At 40.1% G+C, this 13,120-nt stretch overlaps 1 protein-coding gene across 1 annotated transcript in view; it reads right to left on the bottom strand.

Moving 5' to 3' along the window:
* Positions 1-1,200: 1,200 nt before the first annotated feature.
* Positions 1,201-13,120, bottom strand: part of cntn6 (contactin 6) — a gene marked incomplete at both ends in the record, with an annotated part of 61,999 nt that continues 50,079 nt past the window's right edge. Inside the window, 8 exons of the mRNA XM_080423464.1 lie at positions 1,201-1,286; positions 2,227-2,395; positions 3,232-3,344; positions 4,930-5,110; positions 10,613-10,728; positions 10,866-11,100; positions 11,642-11,712; positions 12,575-12,724. Coding sequence (XP_080279590.1) covers positions 1,201-1,286; positions 2,227-2,395; positions 3,232-3,344; positions 4,930-5,110; positions 10,613-10,728; positions 10,866-11,100; positions 11,642-11,712; positions 12,575-12,724 — 1,121 coding nt within the window. The remainder of the gene's footprint in view (positions 1,287-2,226; positions 2,396-3,231; positions 3,345-4,929; positions 5,111-10,612; positions 10,729-10,865; positions 11,101-11,641; positions 11,713-12,574; positions 12,725-13,120) is intronic.

Raw genomic sequence — 13,120 nt, 5'->3', positions numbered from 1 at the left:
TGGTGGAAAGTAACTAAGTACATTTACTTAAGTACTGCGCTTGAGTATTTCCAATTTCAAAAAATACTTTTACTTCTACTCCACTGCATCTCAGAGGGAAATATTGTACTTTTACTCCTCTACAATTATTTGAAAACATTAGTTACTAGTTACTTTGCAGATATAAATTATCACATTATAAAACATACATTAACCACTTCAGCCCTATTTTATACCTAGGCTATTTGAAAATAGCCGATCTACAAGCTCACAACGCGTCGCATCGCGACACGTTGTGAGCTTGTAGATCTGCTATTTTCAAACATGTTAGTACTTTTACTTTTGGTACTTTAAGTACATTTTGATACAAATACTTTTGTACTTTTACTCAAGTACATTTTGAATTCCGGACTTTTGCTTGTAACAGAGTACTTCTACATTGCAGCATTGATACTTTTACTTAAGTAAAACATTTGAGTACTTTTTCCACCACTGGTGGTGGCAAAGGATCTCCTTGTTACACTCATATTAAAATGTAAATAAACTATCTATTTTAATTAAGGACATTTAATTATGCAAATTAAATCTACAATCAATAATGCTTTTCAGACTAGGTGACAAAGAAAAGTAGCCTATATATACTTTAAGCTTAAGGCAATAAGGCACCTTTGTCAACCCTCTAGTCTAGAGCAGTTTTCCTTTTGGACCCGTGTCCATAAAACTCGTTTCTCAAGTTGCAAGACGTTAACCAAGTGTTTCTTTATGTGTAAAGTAAATGTGAATAAAAACGATAAGAACAGAAACCAAATCATTGAATTTCTGGCAGCATCCACCAGTTGGTTGTTCCTTTCTATACCGTTGTGAGCAGTGACAGCAAGTCTAGAACCAAAGTTCTGGACTTGAGTTTAGAGTTGAGATCAGGCAAAAAACATGGTGATGGGCAACCAAAAAATAACCCAGCGACTCCTGCATTCATAATAATCAAAATGAAAGTGGGCTCGAACTAAAGCTCATAAACGTTCTTATTCCTTTCAAAACATATCATTAACACTTGAGCATCATCATACTGGTGCTGAAATCAATGGGGATGTTTTTGTTTAGTTTTATGGGTATACAGTATGGCTGGTGCAAATGGTTCCACAGTACATTTTGTGGTTTACAGCCCAAAATATAAGGATATACTGCTCTAATAGCCAGAGCTAAATATAAAGGCATTGTAATCTATAAAATCAACATTGAACATATAGAAAACATAAAAAAACATATCTTGCTTGGATCTGAACGTACATGTCCTTTTGAGTTGAGACCTGTAAAAGAAGAACATCAGCTTAATATTATCTTATGGCACATATTGTACTAGAACCTTGTCATGTAAATAAATAAAAAACAGTTTTGTCTCTCTCCAGGTCTCACAATGGAGCTTTAGCATCGAATAAGCAAAATTACAATCAGCAACCAAGTGTACTATAAGCAAAAATTATAGTATGCATGCAGATGTGAAGTTGCTTGTAAATTTATCATGTTAACGACAGTGGTTCCCAAACCTTTCCATGCCAAGGACCCTGGCTGCGGGCCACATCGATAAATGGCTTAGAAATGTATAATTAATTTACAAATTTTGAAAGTCTTTGACAATTGACAATAAAATGACAATTGGTTAAATAACACAATATTTCCCCCCTCCTTTCACTTTGAAAACCACTGTTAACCCGTTCAATCCGGGAACGCATCTCTGTCATTTTTAGATTGCTTTGGCTGTTTCAAAAATAGCAGATATACAAGCTCATAGCGCGGCACCGAGTGCCGCGCTATGAGCTTGTAGATCTGCTATTTTTTGAAAAATCATGAAAATTTGTATATATATCTAAATATATATATATTTTAAAGCGACATTTTTTAACTCAAATCTTTGCTTCTGGGGGATTCTACAAATGTCTTCTCTAAATCCTAACCGTTTTTGGAGAAAAAATAAAAAACGTATGAGGTTGCGATGGTTCCCCCCTAAATGATATGTATTTGGCTGCGGACCCCCCTCTCAAAATATTTTGTTCCAGGGACCCCCCAGAAGCAAAAGATTTGAGTTAAAAATGTTTGCTATATATATATAATGATTTGCACACATTTTTCAAAAATAGCAGATCTACAAACTCATAGATCTGCTATTTTTGAATAGCCAAAGAAATCTTTAAGAATGACACAGAGATGCGTTCCCGGTCTTAAAGGGTTAAGAAATGCTCCGTCTCTCACTTGACATCTTTGGTATCCGAATGGGACCACTGCTGCTGCCATCCCCTCCGTCCGTGAGGGCTTTGATCTCGATGAGGTAGTCCTCTCCGGAGGGAATCTGCAGCTCCACGCTGGTCTTATTTGTCTCCAGCACGTTAGTTCTGCCATACCAGTTCTGACGGTACTCAACCTGGAGATGGAACAGAGAAAAGGAGCGAGGGTCCCAGAGAGCCATCATTCTAAAATTCAAAAAATCTAATATTAAGAAGCCAACACAGTAACATTTTACAGCGAAAAGTAAAACAGGCTCCTGGCAGATACCGAGAATGGTAGAGCAGTGTGTGCAATCCAATACCATCCTCTATATACCGTTCCTTTGTGTACCTTTGTGTAGAGAACCTTTCATAATACAGTATTTCGGCTTATTGCAAAAATACCAGATGTAATCATGGGTTCACTTTCATAGCAGGTCAAAAGATGCCAAAGTGCACTGCGCAGCAAATTAAGTAGAATGGAACGAAGAAATATATGTTTTTAATTCACTGAAGCACCTTTGCTGAATTATTAAACTGTTCTGCTCAGCACACAATGTAGACCTTACAACAGGGGCTTTACCGGAAGATTCTTTATCAAACGTGTCGACGGAAAGGAGCAAGTTTATGTATTATCTGGGCAATGTGCAAACAGTACAGTAAAAAACAAAACAATAGGTGAATCGCATTATCAAAGACACGGCTGGCTCTCTTTTACATAAGTATGCAAAGTGAATAATAAGATTCATTGTTGTTGTGCTGGTTGGATGAAGCTGAATTCCCTCTGTGGCACAACACTATTCAGTTTATCACCTGGAACAGATCTTTTAATTTTGAAAGGCCAGACAGGGCCAATCCATAATGTGACACTGGAGTGCTGAAGACTATCTTTCCACTGCAATGAGAGAGCCATTTATTGAGGTGACAGCTGCTGAGGCTGTATTTGTTTCCCCCCAGTTTCCAGATCTCAGCCATTACTCTGACAAACTCTCACCTTGTATCCTGTCACCTCAGACTCATTTTCCATCGCCTTGACGTGTTCCCAGTTTAGAAAGATCTTGGAGTTGGTCAGGTTCCACTCGATGTTCCCAGGGGGCTGACTTGGAGCTACAAAGATATGTAATATAATCATACAGTCGCACAAGTTAATCACAAACACAGAGAATTAATTCCATCATTATCTCATTTTGTTTAAGGTATTTCAGTACGGATTTAATCACCCTGTACTCCAGTAAACATTAGCATTTCATTTCCTAGCATGCTTTCAATACATCAGGCAAGAACATGTCATGTCAAAATCCTGGAACAGGATTCAATCCGAAGGTCATCGTAGTTAGGGCTGTCACGATTACACATTTAAGTTAACGATTCATTGTCACTCAAATAATTGGGATTAACAATTTAATTGTGTTTCTGTCGTTGAAAATTAATGGAACATTATGAATAAAATTTACATTTCTTTTTTGTCTTTTTAGCTTTCGGAAACAAAAGTTGCACAGGGCCGATATGACAAATAACTCATATTTAATTACTTTATACTTAAAAATAAACATTAATAGTGGAAATAGCCGATCTATAAGCTTGAGCTTATAGATCTGCTATTTCCACTATTTTTGACATTTTTTTTTAATATGAAATGTTTTAACATGGAATTGATTATGACGATTATGACGATCTCCCTCTTTCTCAAACAATGGTTGGGGGTAGTGTTTGTTTACAGTAGGTATAATGTCTGTTTGATCTCAGGTAGATAGTATACAGTACATGTACATTAATATGTATTCATATTTACACCCTGTCATAGCCATCTAGTTTTTTTGTCTTTTATTGCTATATAACCTTTTATAATTGGTGTGTTAGATATTTAACTTTCTTGGTGCTTGTCAGTTTACTAGACCGGTGCCATGCACTCGGGTACCACTCGGGTACCACTCGGGTACCACTCGGGTACCACGCAAGTCAGGAGCGATGCAAGTTAGAAATGCATATCCCCATGCCATAATGGAATACCAGTGTTGATTTCGTCGACTAAAACTATGACGAAAAATGTTCGTCGACTACCTTTTTTCACTGACGAAAACTAAACAAAAACAAAATAAAAAATAAGCTATATGATGACTAAAACTAAGACTAAATATATTGGCAATTTCGTCAACAAATAAAAACTAGACTAAAATGTTAGTGAGGGATCTAGTGGAAAAGAGATCCAGTAAACAAGTCATTTTATGTTTGGTTGCGCTCGGGGGCGTTGCGCTCTGAAAATAGCAGTTCTACAAGCTCACAACGCGTCGTGCTGTGACGCGTTGTGAGCTTGTAGATCGGCTATTTTCAGCATGCAATCGAGTGTAAAATCTACCATTACGACACCATCAAGGCACCGCCACAATACATTTTAGTCGACTATAAATCAACTGTAGATTTAGTCGACTATAATCTTATGATATGTCGTCGACTAAAACTAGACAAAAACTAAAACATTTCAGATGACTAAAATATGACTAAAACTAAATGGAATTTTATTCAAAAGACTATGACTAAAACTAAATCAAGATTTGCTGTCAAAATCAACACTGTGGAATACCCACCACTGTACCTGTTGTCAGAGGAATCGCTTTACCCAGTGCGTTACCCAAGTCAAATTGGTGAAAATGAAAAGCATTCTGATTGCGTTCTGTAGCAGCTGTGGACTCACGTGGTTTCTTGGTGGTGATGTTGAACACAGGCGTGGAGGGTCCAAGTCCAGCACTGTTCAGGGCCCTGACTGAGATGAGATACGCCGTGCTTCCCTGCAGGCCAGAGAGCAGGGCTGCGGGATCCTTGACCCGGACTCTTTCGGCTTCACTCTCTGGAGTCCCCTCTTTCAAACAGAGAACCTGGTCCAAAACAAACAAACAAACAAACAAAAAAACTGTTGCAGTTCGCCAGTGATATTTCTAGACAACTTAAGTGGCACCAACTAAAGGAAGACAAAACTCAATGAGCCAATAACTGTCCCGCTAACAGGATTAAAGCGATACTTTGCATTTTAGACAGCAGTTTACTTAGTGCGCGGAGTAAAACATACAGTACCTTTCCCATGTGAAACCTTTTGTTTACGTTACGTTTCTAGAGTGAGTGGTGGAAAGTCACTCATTCAAACACACTTCAAAAAGATTTTTTTTGACAGGATGTTATACTACTTGATAAGTAACATCCCATTCTTTGCCTCTAGAGTGACAGAGTCGGATTTGACATCCCCGCCAATGATAGCAGGCACGTGTTTGAGCGGGTGTACACACACAGCTTCCTGGGAGGCATCTAGCAATAGAAATGGTACCATCCTGTAGTAAAAAAAAAAAGGAGGAGGCTTCCGTACACTTTTCTTATTGCAGATTCACAGCTTGTTTCGGTCGCTGACTTTTTCAAAGAATAAAAAACACTCCTATAGTGGGCTTAGTCAAGAACAATAGATGGAGACATGGCTTAAGGTGTGTCTTGTAGTCCCAAAGAATCCGGCTATGATGAAATGTTTTTATTGCCAGTGAACATATGCATCACGAACACCCACGCAGTTAGCCAGGCATGGCCAGACTAATATCACTGCGTAGATATTATTCTGGAACTTCGTTGTGGAGGATTCATTTCCAAGGGCCGGTTACAAACAGATTCAAACGTCACAGCAACAAAAAAAAATCCCACTTTGAATAGTGGTGGTCAGGTCACCCACAACTCTGGGGGTGAGCGAATTGTAATTCAAAACCAGACCAATCGGCCCAGGGCTATTTCTTTTTTATCTGTGCCAAATTCGTCGGGCTTCCAGGCTTACCACGCAGTCACGTAGCAAAAATGAAAATGTGAATCACCATGCTTACTTTTTTTTTGTTGCAGTAAGTGCAACAACTAAGTGAATGTTGTATATCTGCTCATTTCCGCAAATGTTCATCCCAGAAAAGGGACGCTAGGATTTTAAGTGTTTAACTATAATGGTATTAGCATTAGGGAGACTCTTACGACTGAATGCACGATCGTTTTCACTAAAAAGCGTGCATCTCACTCATCAAGTGGTCCAGTGCGTTTCAATGTCTTAAACAAGATTGGTATATCAGTGCTTTTCTCCACATCAGAACTATTTTCATCACAAAGGGAAGGACAAAGACAACGTTCCGGTGTCCCCCAGGGGTCTATAATAGGTCTGCTCTGCAAATACTAGATGTACAAGCTCACAACGTGTCGTGTGCTTGTAGGTCTGCTATTCTCGCCTAATGTTTGCTTCAGAATAGGGACTCTAGGGTTCATTTAGAGCTCTGTTGGTGGTCACAGAAGGCTATAGGGACACAGGTGGGTCATATCCAATCCAATCAACTCAAAACGACGTAAAACATAACAATAAAGAATTAATAAAGAAATGATAGTACGTACATTCAGTGTGAGGATTTAACCCATTAAGACCTGGAACGCATCTGTGTCACTTTAGATTTCTTTGGCTATTAAAAAATAGCAGATCTACAAGCTCATAACGCGGCACCGAGTGCCGGGCTATGAGCTTGTAGATCTGCTATTTTTGAAAAATCGTGAAAAAGAATGTTTTCGATTTTTTTTCAAAAAACTGTTAGGATTTAGAAAACATTTTTAAGAATCGCCTCAGGTCTTAGTAGGAAGTGCTCACAAACGTGCACGAAGCACTTATGGAAGGATTAGGGAACAAGCAACACCAGGTGCCGTCTGCTATAAATAATGGACTGGTTCAACAAATTGTTATAATTGCAATAAGCTGGCTGCTTGTTATCCCTGTTGTCTAGGGTGATCTCCCTGTAAGGTGAAGACCGCATATACAGTAATTATGCATTTTCCAACTGTTACAAGAGGACGTGACACATTTAGAGAGGGAGAGCACTAGCATATCAATATTTATTTTTCATAGTAAATAATCATCTGATGAGTTCTTCCAAGAAGCAATCTGATTAAAATGACTATCTAGACGCAATCAGGACGCGAGAGACGTAAATGCATGTGGATGGAAATGTTATAGGCATTTGCACTTAGCAATGTGGCCAAATCTTTGACCACCTCACTAATGTGGCTTGAGTGATCGGGTTACTATCTGTATTCCATGCATCCTGGATATTTTTACGCCTGAGAAATTTAATACAGCTAGCTTTATCCAGACACAATCTGAAAGCCCAGGACACTATGCTAATGCCAAGTATAAATTGGAATTTGAGGCATTCAATCAAAATGCTTCAAGAGGCTGTATTTCTTTTGTTCTGGTTTTGATAATAATGATTTGTTCATTTAACTCAGAGAGTGTACAAATGTGGTTACATATGTAGAGTTAACTCTGAGAGTGTACACATGTGGTTACATATGTAGAGTTAACTCTGAGAGTGTACACATGTGGTTACATATGTATGTAGAGTTAATTGAACGCTGAGGCAGACCCAGATTATAGCACTGGCTCAAAGGGCTGCAGCCCAGGGGGCTTGGCAGGCCACAAGCGTCAATCAATCAGGCTCTTATTTTATTTTCTGTGACGGTGTACTTTTCCATCTTGTGCCTGTGTGCGTGCGCGCGTGTGGGCGCGCATGTGTGCGTGCATGCGTGCGGATGTGTGGGAGCAGGGGACATGACAAGCAGAGAGAGCGTTATAGGCACAAGGCAGGCTAATGAACAGTCCTCTGGGGCCCGATAGTCAACAAAATATATCAGGAAAAGAATGGTTTTCTGTGAACGTGTTCACTGTAATTGTCGAATGTCGACAAACGTATTGCAGCGGATATCAAGCGTATCAGGAAATTGACCAGTGATTTCTTAACAATACCCAATCCCTCCCAGAATATGAAATTCATTCTTCAGCAATCAGCCTACAAAATTAAGTACTCCAAAGACTTGAGAAATGACGTTGCCAAGGGAATGGACCCTTTTCAAAGAATGTATTAAAAATGAGCGTAAACAATCTGGCAAGGGAACAATTCCAGCTCACGCACATCACACGCATTGCCTTACAAATCTGTCTAACTTTGCTGGTGACCACAATTGAAACAATTGTACCAGTTTCACATTTAACTTCCACAATCCACATGATCAAAGCCATTGGTGTTGTGTGCCGCATTCTGTTTGTGTGACATGCATGATGCAAAGGTTTTGAAAGTGAAACTGGTCAAAGCCACTGGCCGCCTACAAACTATGACAATTTTTTTTCGTCAACTACCTTTTTTCACTGACGAAAACGAAATAAGAACTAAACTAGAGAAAGTGCTCCTCGGAGCACAGGTCTCCGCCAGGTCAGGTACGTTATTGTGGCCTCCTGGTGGCGCTATAACAGGCCAATGTGAAAAGGGTGCCATTTATTCTTAGGTCGTTCACGGCAATCGGACACTGCATTCATGATTTGAGGCAAAATGTGTTTTGCTAAATTAGACCTGCTGGTGGCGCTATAACAGGCCAATGTGAAAAAGGGTGGCATTTCTTCCTTGGCCTAGTGGGAATGTGTTTGTGAAATTTCACGGAAATCTCAAGCTGCGTTCATGATTTGAGGCATTTTGTTCAAAACGGACCAATCCTGCAAATTTTGGAAGCGAACCTTAGCCAATGAGGATGGAATATGGGAAATCGGACAGATCCGTGTTGATCACATGACTATAGAGATACTGTGTACTGATTTGCATGACGTTTGGATAAAATCTGTAGGAGTAATGTAAAAAAATTGGTTTTGAACAAATCGACCTCCAGGTGGCGCATGGCCCATGTGAACAATTTGAGGCAGAGGTTCTGAATTGGCATCCAGGGAGTGTGTGTGCACAGTTTCGCAGCGACCGGGCCAACGGTGCCAGAGATTAGCTGCTAACACACAGACAGGAAGGACACACGGACACACACACACACACGGACACACGGACGGACGGAGGGTAAAACATACTCTCTCGCCATGCCTTCGGCCTGGCGGAGACAATAAAAACTAAGCTATGATGACTAAAACTAAGACTAAATATATTGACAATTGTGTCAACAAATAAAAACTAGACTAAAATGTTAGGGAGTGGACTAGTGGAGAAGAGATTCAGTAGAACTAAAAGACTATGCTTTATGCTCAGGTTGCGCTCTGAAAATAGCCGATCTACAAGCTCACAACGCGTTGCTCTGCGACGCGTTGTGAGCTTGTAGATCGGCTATTTTCAGCATGCAACCAAGCGTAAAATCAGCCATTATGACGCCATCAAGGCACCGCCAATATACATTTTAGTCGACTAAATCATCTGTAGATTTAGTCGACTATAATCTTATGATATTTAGTCGACTAAAACTAGACTAACAGCAAAACATTTAAGATGACTAAAATATGACTAAAACTGAATGAAAATGTGGTGTCAAAATCAACACTAGTCCTATACAGACAGTCTTTTCTGCCTTTGTCTGGATAAAGTGAAGGTGCTGTCCATGGTTCTGAAACACAGTGACATGTTTGGTTTTGGGGGGATATATATATATATAGAGAGAGAGAAGGCCTCATTTGCTGAAGAAATCTTGCTTCTGCATTACAGAGACATAGGAAATGTATTTCATGAAATTCCTCTATAACTAATATGCAAAGCGAATTTTCTAAGTATTTGATGCCAAGTGAAACCACAAAGGGAGCTCTACTTTCACTATGCTGCCACTGACATACTACTTATTATAGTGATCAAAGTTAATATTTTGCAACCATTTCAACCGTTTGAGGTAGAAAATCCACCATGTCGTCTTTTCTCTTATAAACAATGGCTTCCTCGCTAACACAATATTACTTCCTGAAATGTTATACTTCAAACCCGAAACCTTCATTCTGTGCTACAAATACACCAATTAGTGACATTTAATCATTGATTCTAGCTAACCACAACATTTCCTAAATGTACCACAGATCCTGTCCTTCTTAATTTACACAATCTCAAATGTGAATGCACCAAATGCTGCTTTTTCACTGACAGCGGCACTGCTTCTCTTTGGATTAACCTCAAATCATCTCCTTGCTGGCCTTCCTCTGGGCCTTTTGAGCAAACACAATTTATCAACTATAGGACCAATGCTATATCTCCCTTTGGAGTTTCAACATCCATAGCTTGTTTATCCTGGAGAACACTGGTGCACGATGTTCACACCTTGTGTCTCTGTGAACAGAACTCAGGCAACGTGGTGCACTGGGCTCTGTAGGAAACTGGAGCAGCTGTGAACAGACCTCTCTTCGTTTCCCCAGATTAAACTGTGAAACATTTGCAGCTTCAAACACAAGCCTTTCGTCATGTGTTGAAACACTTCACAAACACCGTCGACAGTCACCTTCTAAATGAATGACAGCTTATTGTAGTGCCAATCATTTTTAAGAGTAATGTCTGATTAAGGTGTTTTTTTTTTATTCATACCTCATATCCAATGATCCTCCCGCTGCTGGAGCCGGGAGGGATGGGCTCCCAGTACACCTCGATCTCAGAGGCTGACACGGAACGCACCCACATCCTTGACGGAGCCTCCAGTGGCTCTGAACACACACACACACACAGGGGGCAGACAGTGAATTATGAATTTCAGACGGGCAAAATAGAGTAGGTGTACTTAACTGTAGATTAAGTGTACATTCGCCTATTAGAATCACGTAGCGGGTAAGTGGGGGTATACCTTCTTCTGCAGAATACACGATGACCACAGAGCTAAAAGGTCCTTCGCCCATGCTGTTGAAGACTCCGACTTTCACTTGAAACTGGGACAGCGGCGCGACGCTGTCGTTCCTGTAAGCGTATCTGGACGCATCGGCCGACGCTAGCACCGTCTGGATCCAGGTGCTGGCGCCAAGTGGGCGGAAAGCCACAACATATCCAAAGTCCTCTCCGTTTTGCTGTTCCTCTGGAATTGGCTAGAGAAAGTGAGAGACATGATAGGGCCTTCCTCGTCTCTGTTACATGGTCAAATATGGCCACACAAAAATTACCTAGATGGACCTTATGAGTCACTTTTTACACTCTGAGTTAAATTAACACAGCAGATTTTACTGTGCGTACTTTACCACATGGGAAATGCAGCTGACATGTTCACATTCTAAAGTTTAGCTTATAAAACAAGGCATTAAAAGGTGCAAATTGGGCACTGTTTTGTATCGAGCAAAGTTCGTAATAAAATATTCAAATGAACCACATACTATAAATGTCCTTCATCGCATAATTCTTGATTTATGTCTATGCAATTGGCATTAATTGGCTCCAGTATCTTCTATGATTTACACAGCACGGGAATCAGCAATCTGCAAATCACTACGGCTCTGCTTTTAATTAAAAAATCTGCTTAATTGATGCCACACTGCTGCAAATGATTCTAACACAAAATCCCATTCGTGTCAAAAGATGTGAAACACGACTTCTGTCACAATGAAGGCCATTTCATGCCTGTGATCCTCTTACCTCCCATATGATGACAAGTTCTCCTCTACTTCCTCCACCGCCACTCACGTTTACGGGTGCAACTTCTGGAACTATATAAACAATGAATTTAAAGAAAAGAAAAGGGAATTCCTGTCATTTTGGTTGTAACTCCACACTTTCTAAAAGTGGTAGCATTTTAAGTAGACAGGCTTTGCACAAGGTTAACTCAGGTATTGACAGCATCTTATTTCCATATGACACTAGTTTCCCAGGTTAATCACTTAGCAGAGGAATCACACACATGATCTGACAGTGGCATGGCCACCCATGTATGCAGCTGCTGATAGTGGCGCAGTATGTCGTCTCCATGTGTGAGACACAACAGGGGACCTGCTCCGTTCTTGATTGAACCAGCAGGATGGAATCGCTCGCCTCTCCCGTTCAAAAAGAGACACTTTCATGTCATTTGCTTTACGGCGCGCATAGTGTGTTTTACATGCTTCATCTCGATGCAGACGTTAATCCATAAAGGCAGAATTTGCAGTGCTGATGCAAACAGTGTACGTATGAGTGCTTAAATGCTTAAAAATGCCTCTTGTGCCTTGACTTTCATGTGACAAGGAAAGTTGCTAGTCATGTGAAAATATGGTTTTAGGAACCTGTCATCCAAACAGATACAGTAGCTCTAGTCTTGTCTACCGTGTTTGCTAAATCATTAACATTGTTCGTGTCAAATGTCAATCAGGCTGTGAGGGTAAATGTATTTGGTCTTCATTGAGTTGGTTAACAATGACAAATCCCCATTATCGAGTGGACTGCTGTGAAAACCAGTTAAAACTGTAAGGTTTAAACATAGTAAACAGCTGTCATAAAGAGTATTGAGAAAAAAAAAAGCAGACTGTAAACTCACATTTCCTCACTGTGATTGGTGGGTTTGGCAAGAGGTGAAACAGTGAAATGAGGGGTTATTACCTGCTGCTTTGGTTCGGATCTGTGTCGATGGCATGGTGGCTTCTCCTACGCCCACGTTGTTGATTGCTACGACCCTGAATTCATAGTCCACCCACGGGTTCAAGTCTTTCACAGTTGCATGCAACATCTCTCCGCGTACAGAATCGGGAACTAGGATTAAAGAGTTTAGAATTCAGATATCTCACCTAACCAATAAAGTACAAACACTGAATAAGGTGGCATTCAAATGTAGATTAACCCATTAAGACCCGGAACGCATCTGTGTACTTTTAAGATTTCTTTGGCCATTCAAAAATAGCAGATCTACAAGCTCACAGCGCGGCACTCGGTGCCGCGCTGTGAGCTTGTAGATCTGCTATTTTTGAAAGATCTTGCGAATTTGTGCAAATCTTTGAATATATATATTTCAAAGCGAACATTTGTAAACTATTTAGTTCCAGGGACCCCATAAAGCAAAGATTTGAGTTCCAAATGTTTGCTTTAAAAAATGATACATTCAAAGATTTGCACACATTTTCACGATTTTTCAAAAATAGCAGATCTACG

This window comes from Gymnoscopelus braueri (assembly GCF_963280865.1).
Source record: "Gymnoscopelus braueri genome assembly, chromosome: 3".
Lineage (NCBI taxonomy): Eukaryota > Metazoa > Chordata > Actinopteri > Myctophiformes > Myctophidae > Gymnoscopelus > Gymnoscopelus braueri.
This window is presented reverse-complemented; position numbering and strand designations above follow the sequence as displayed.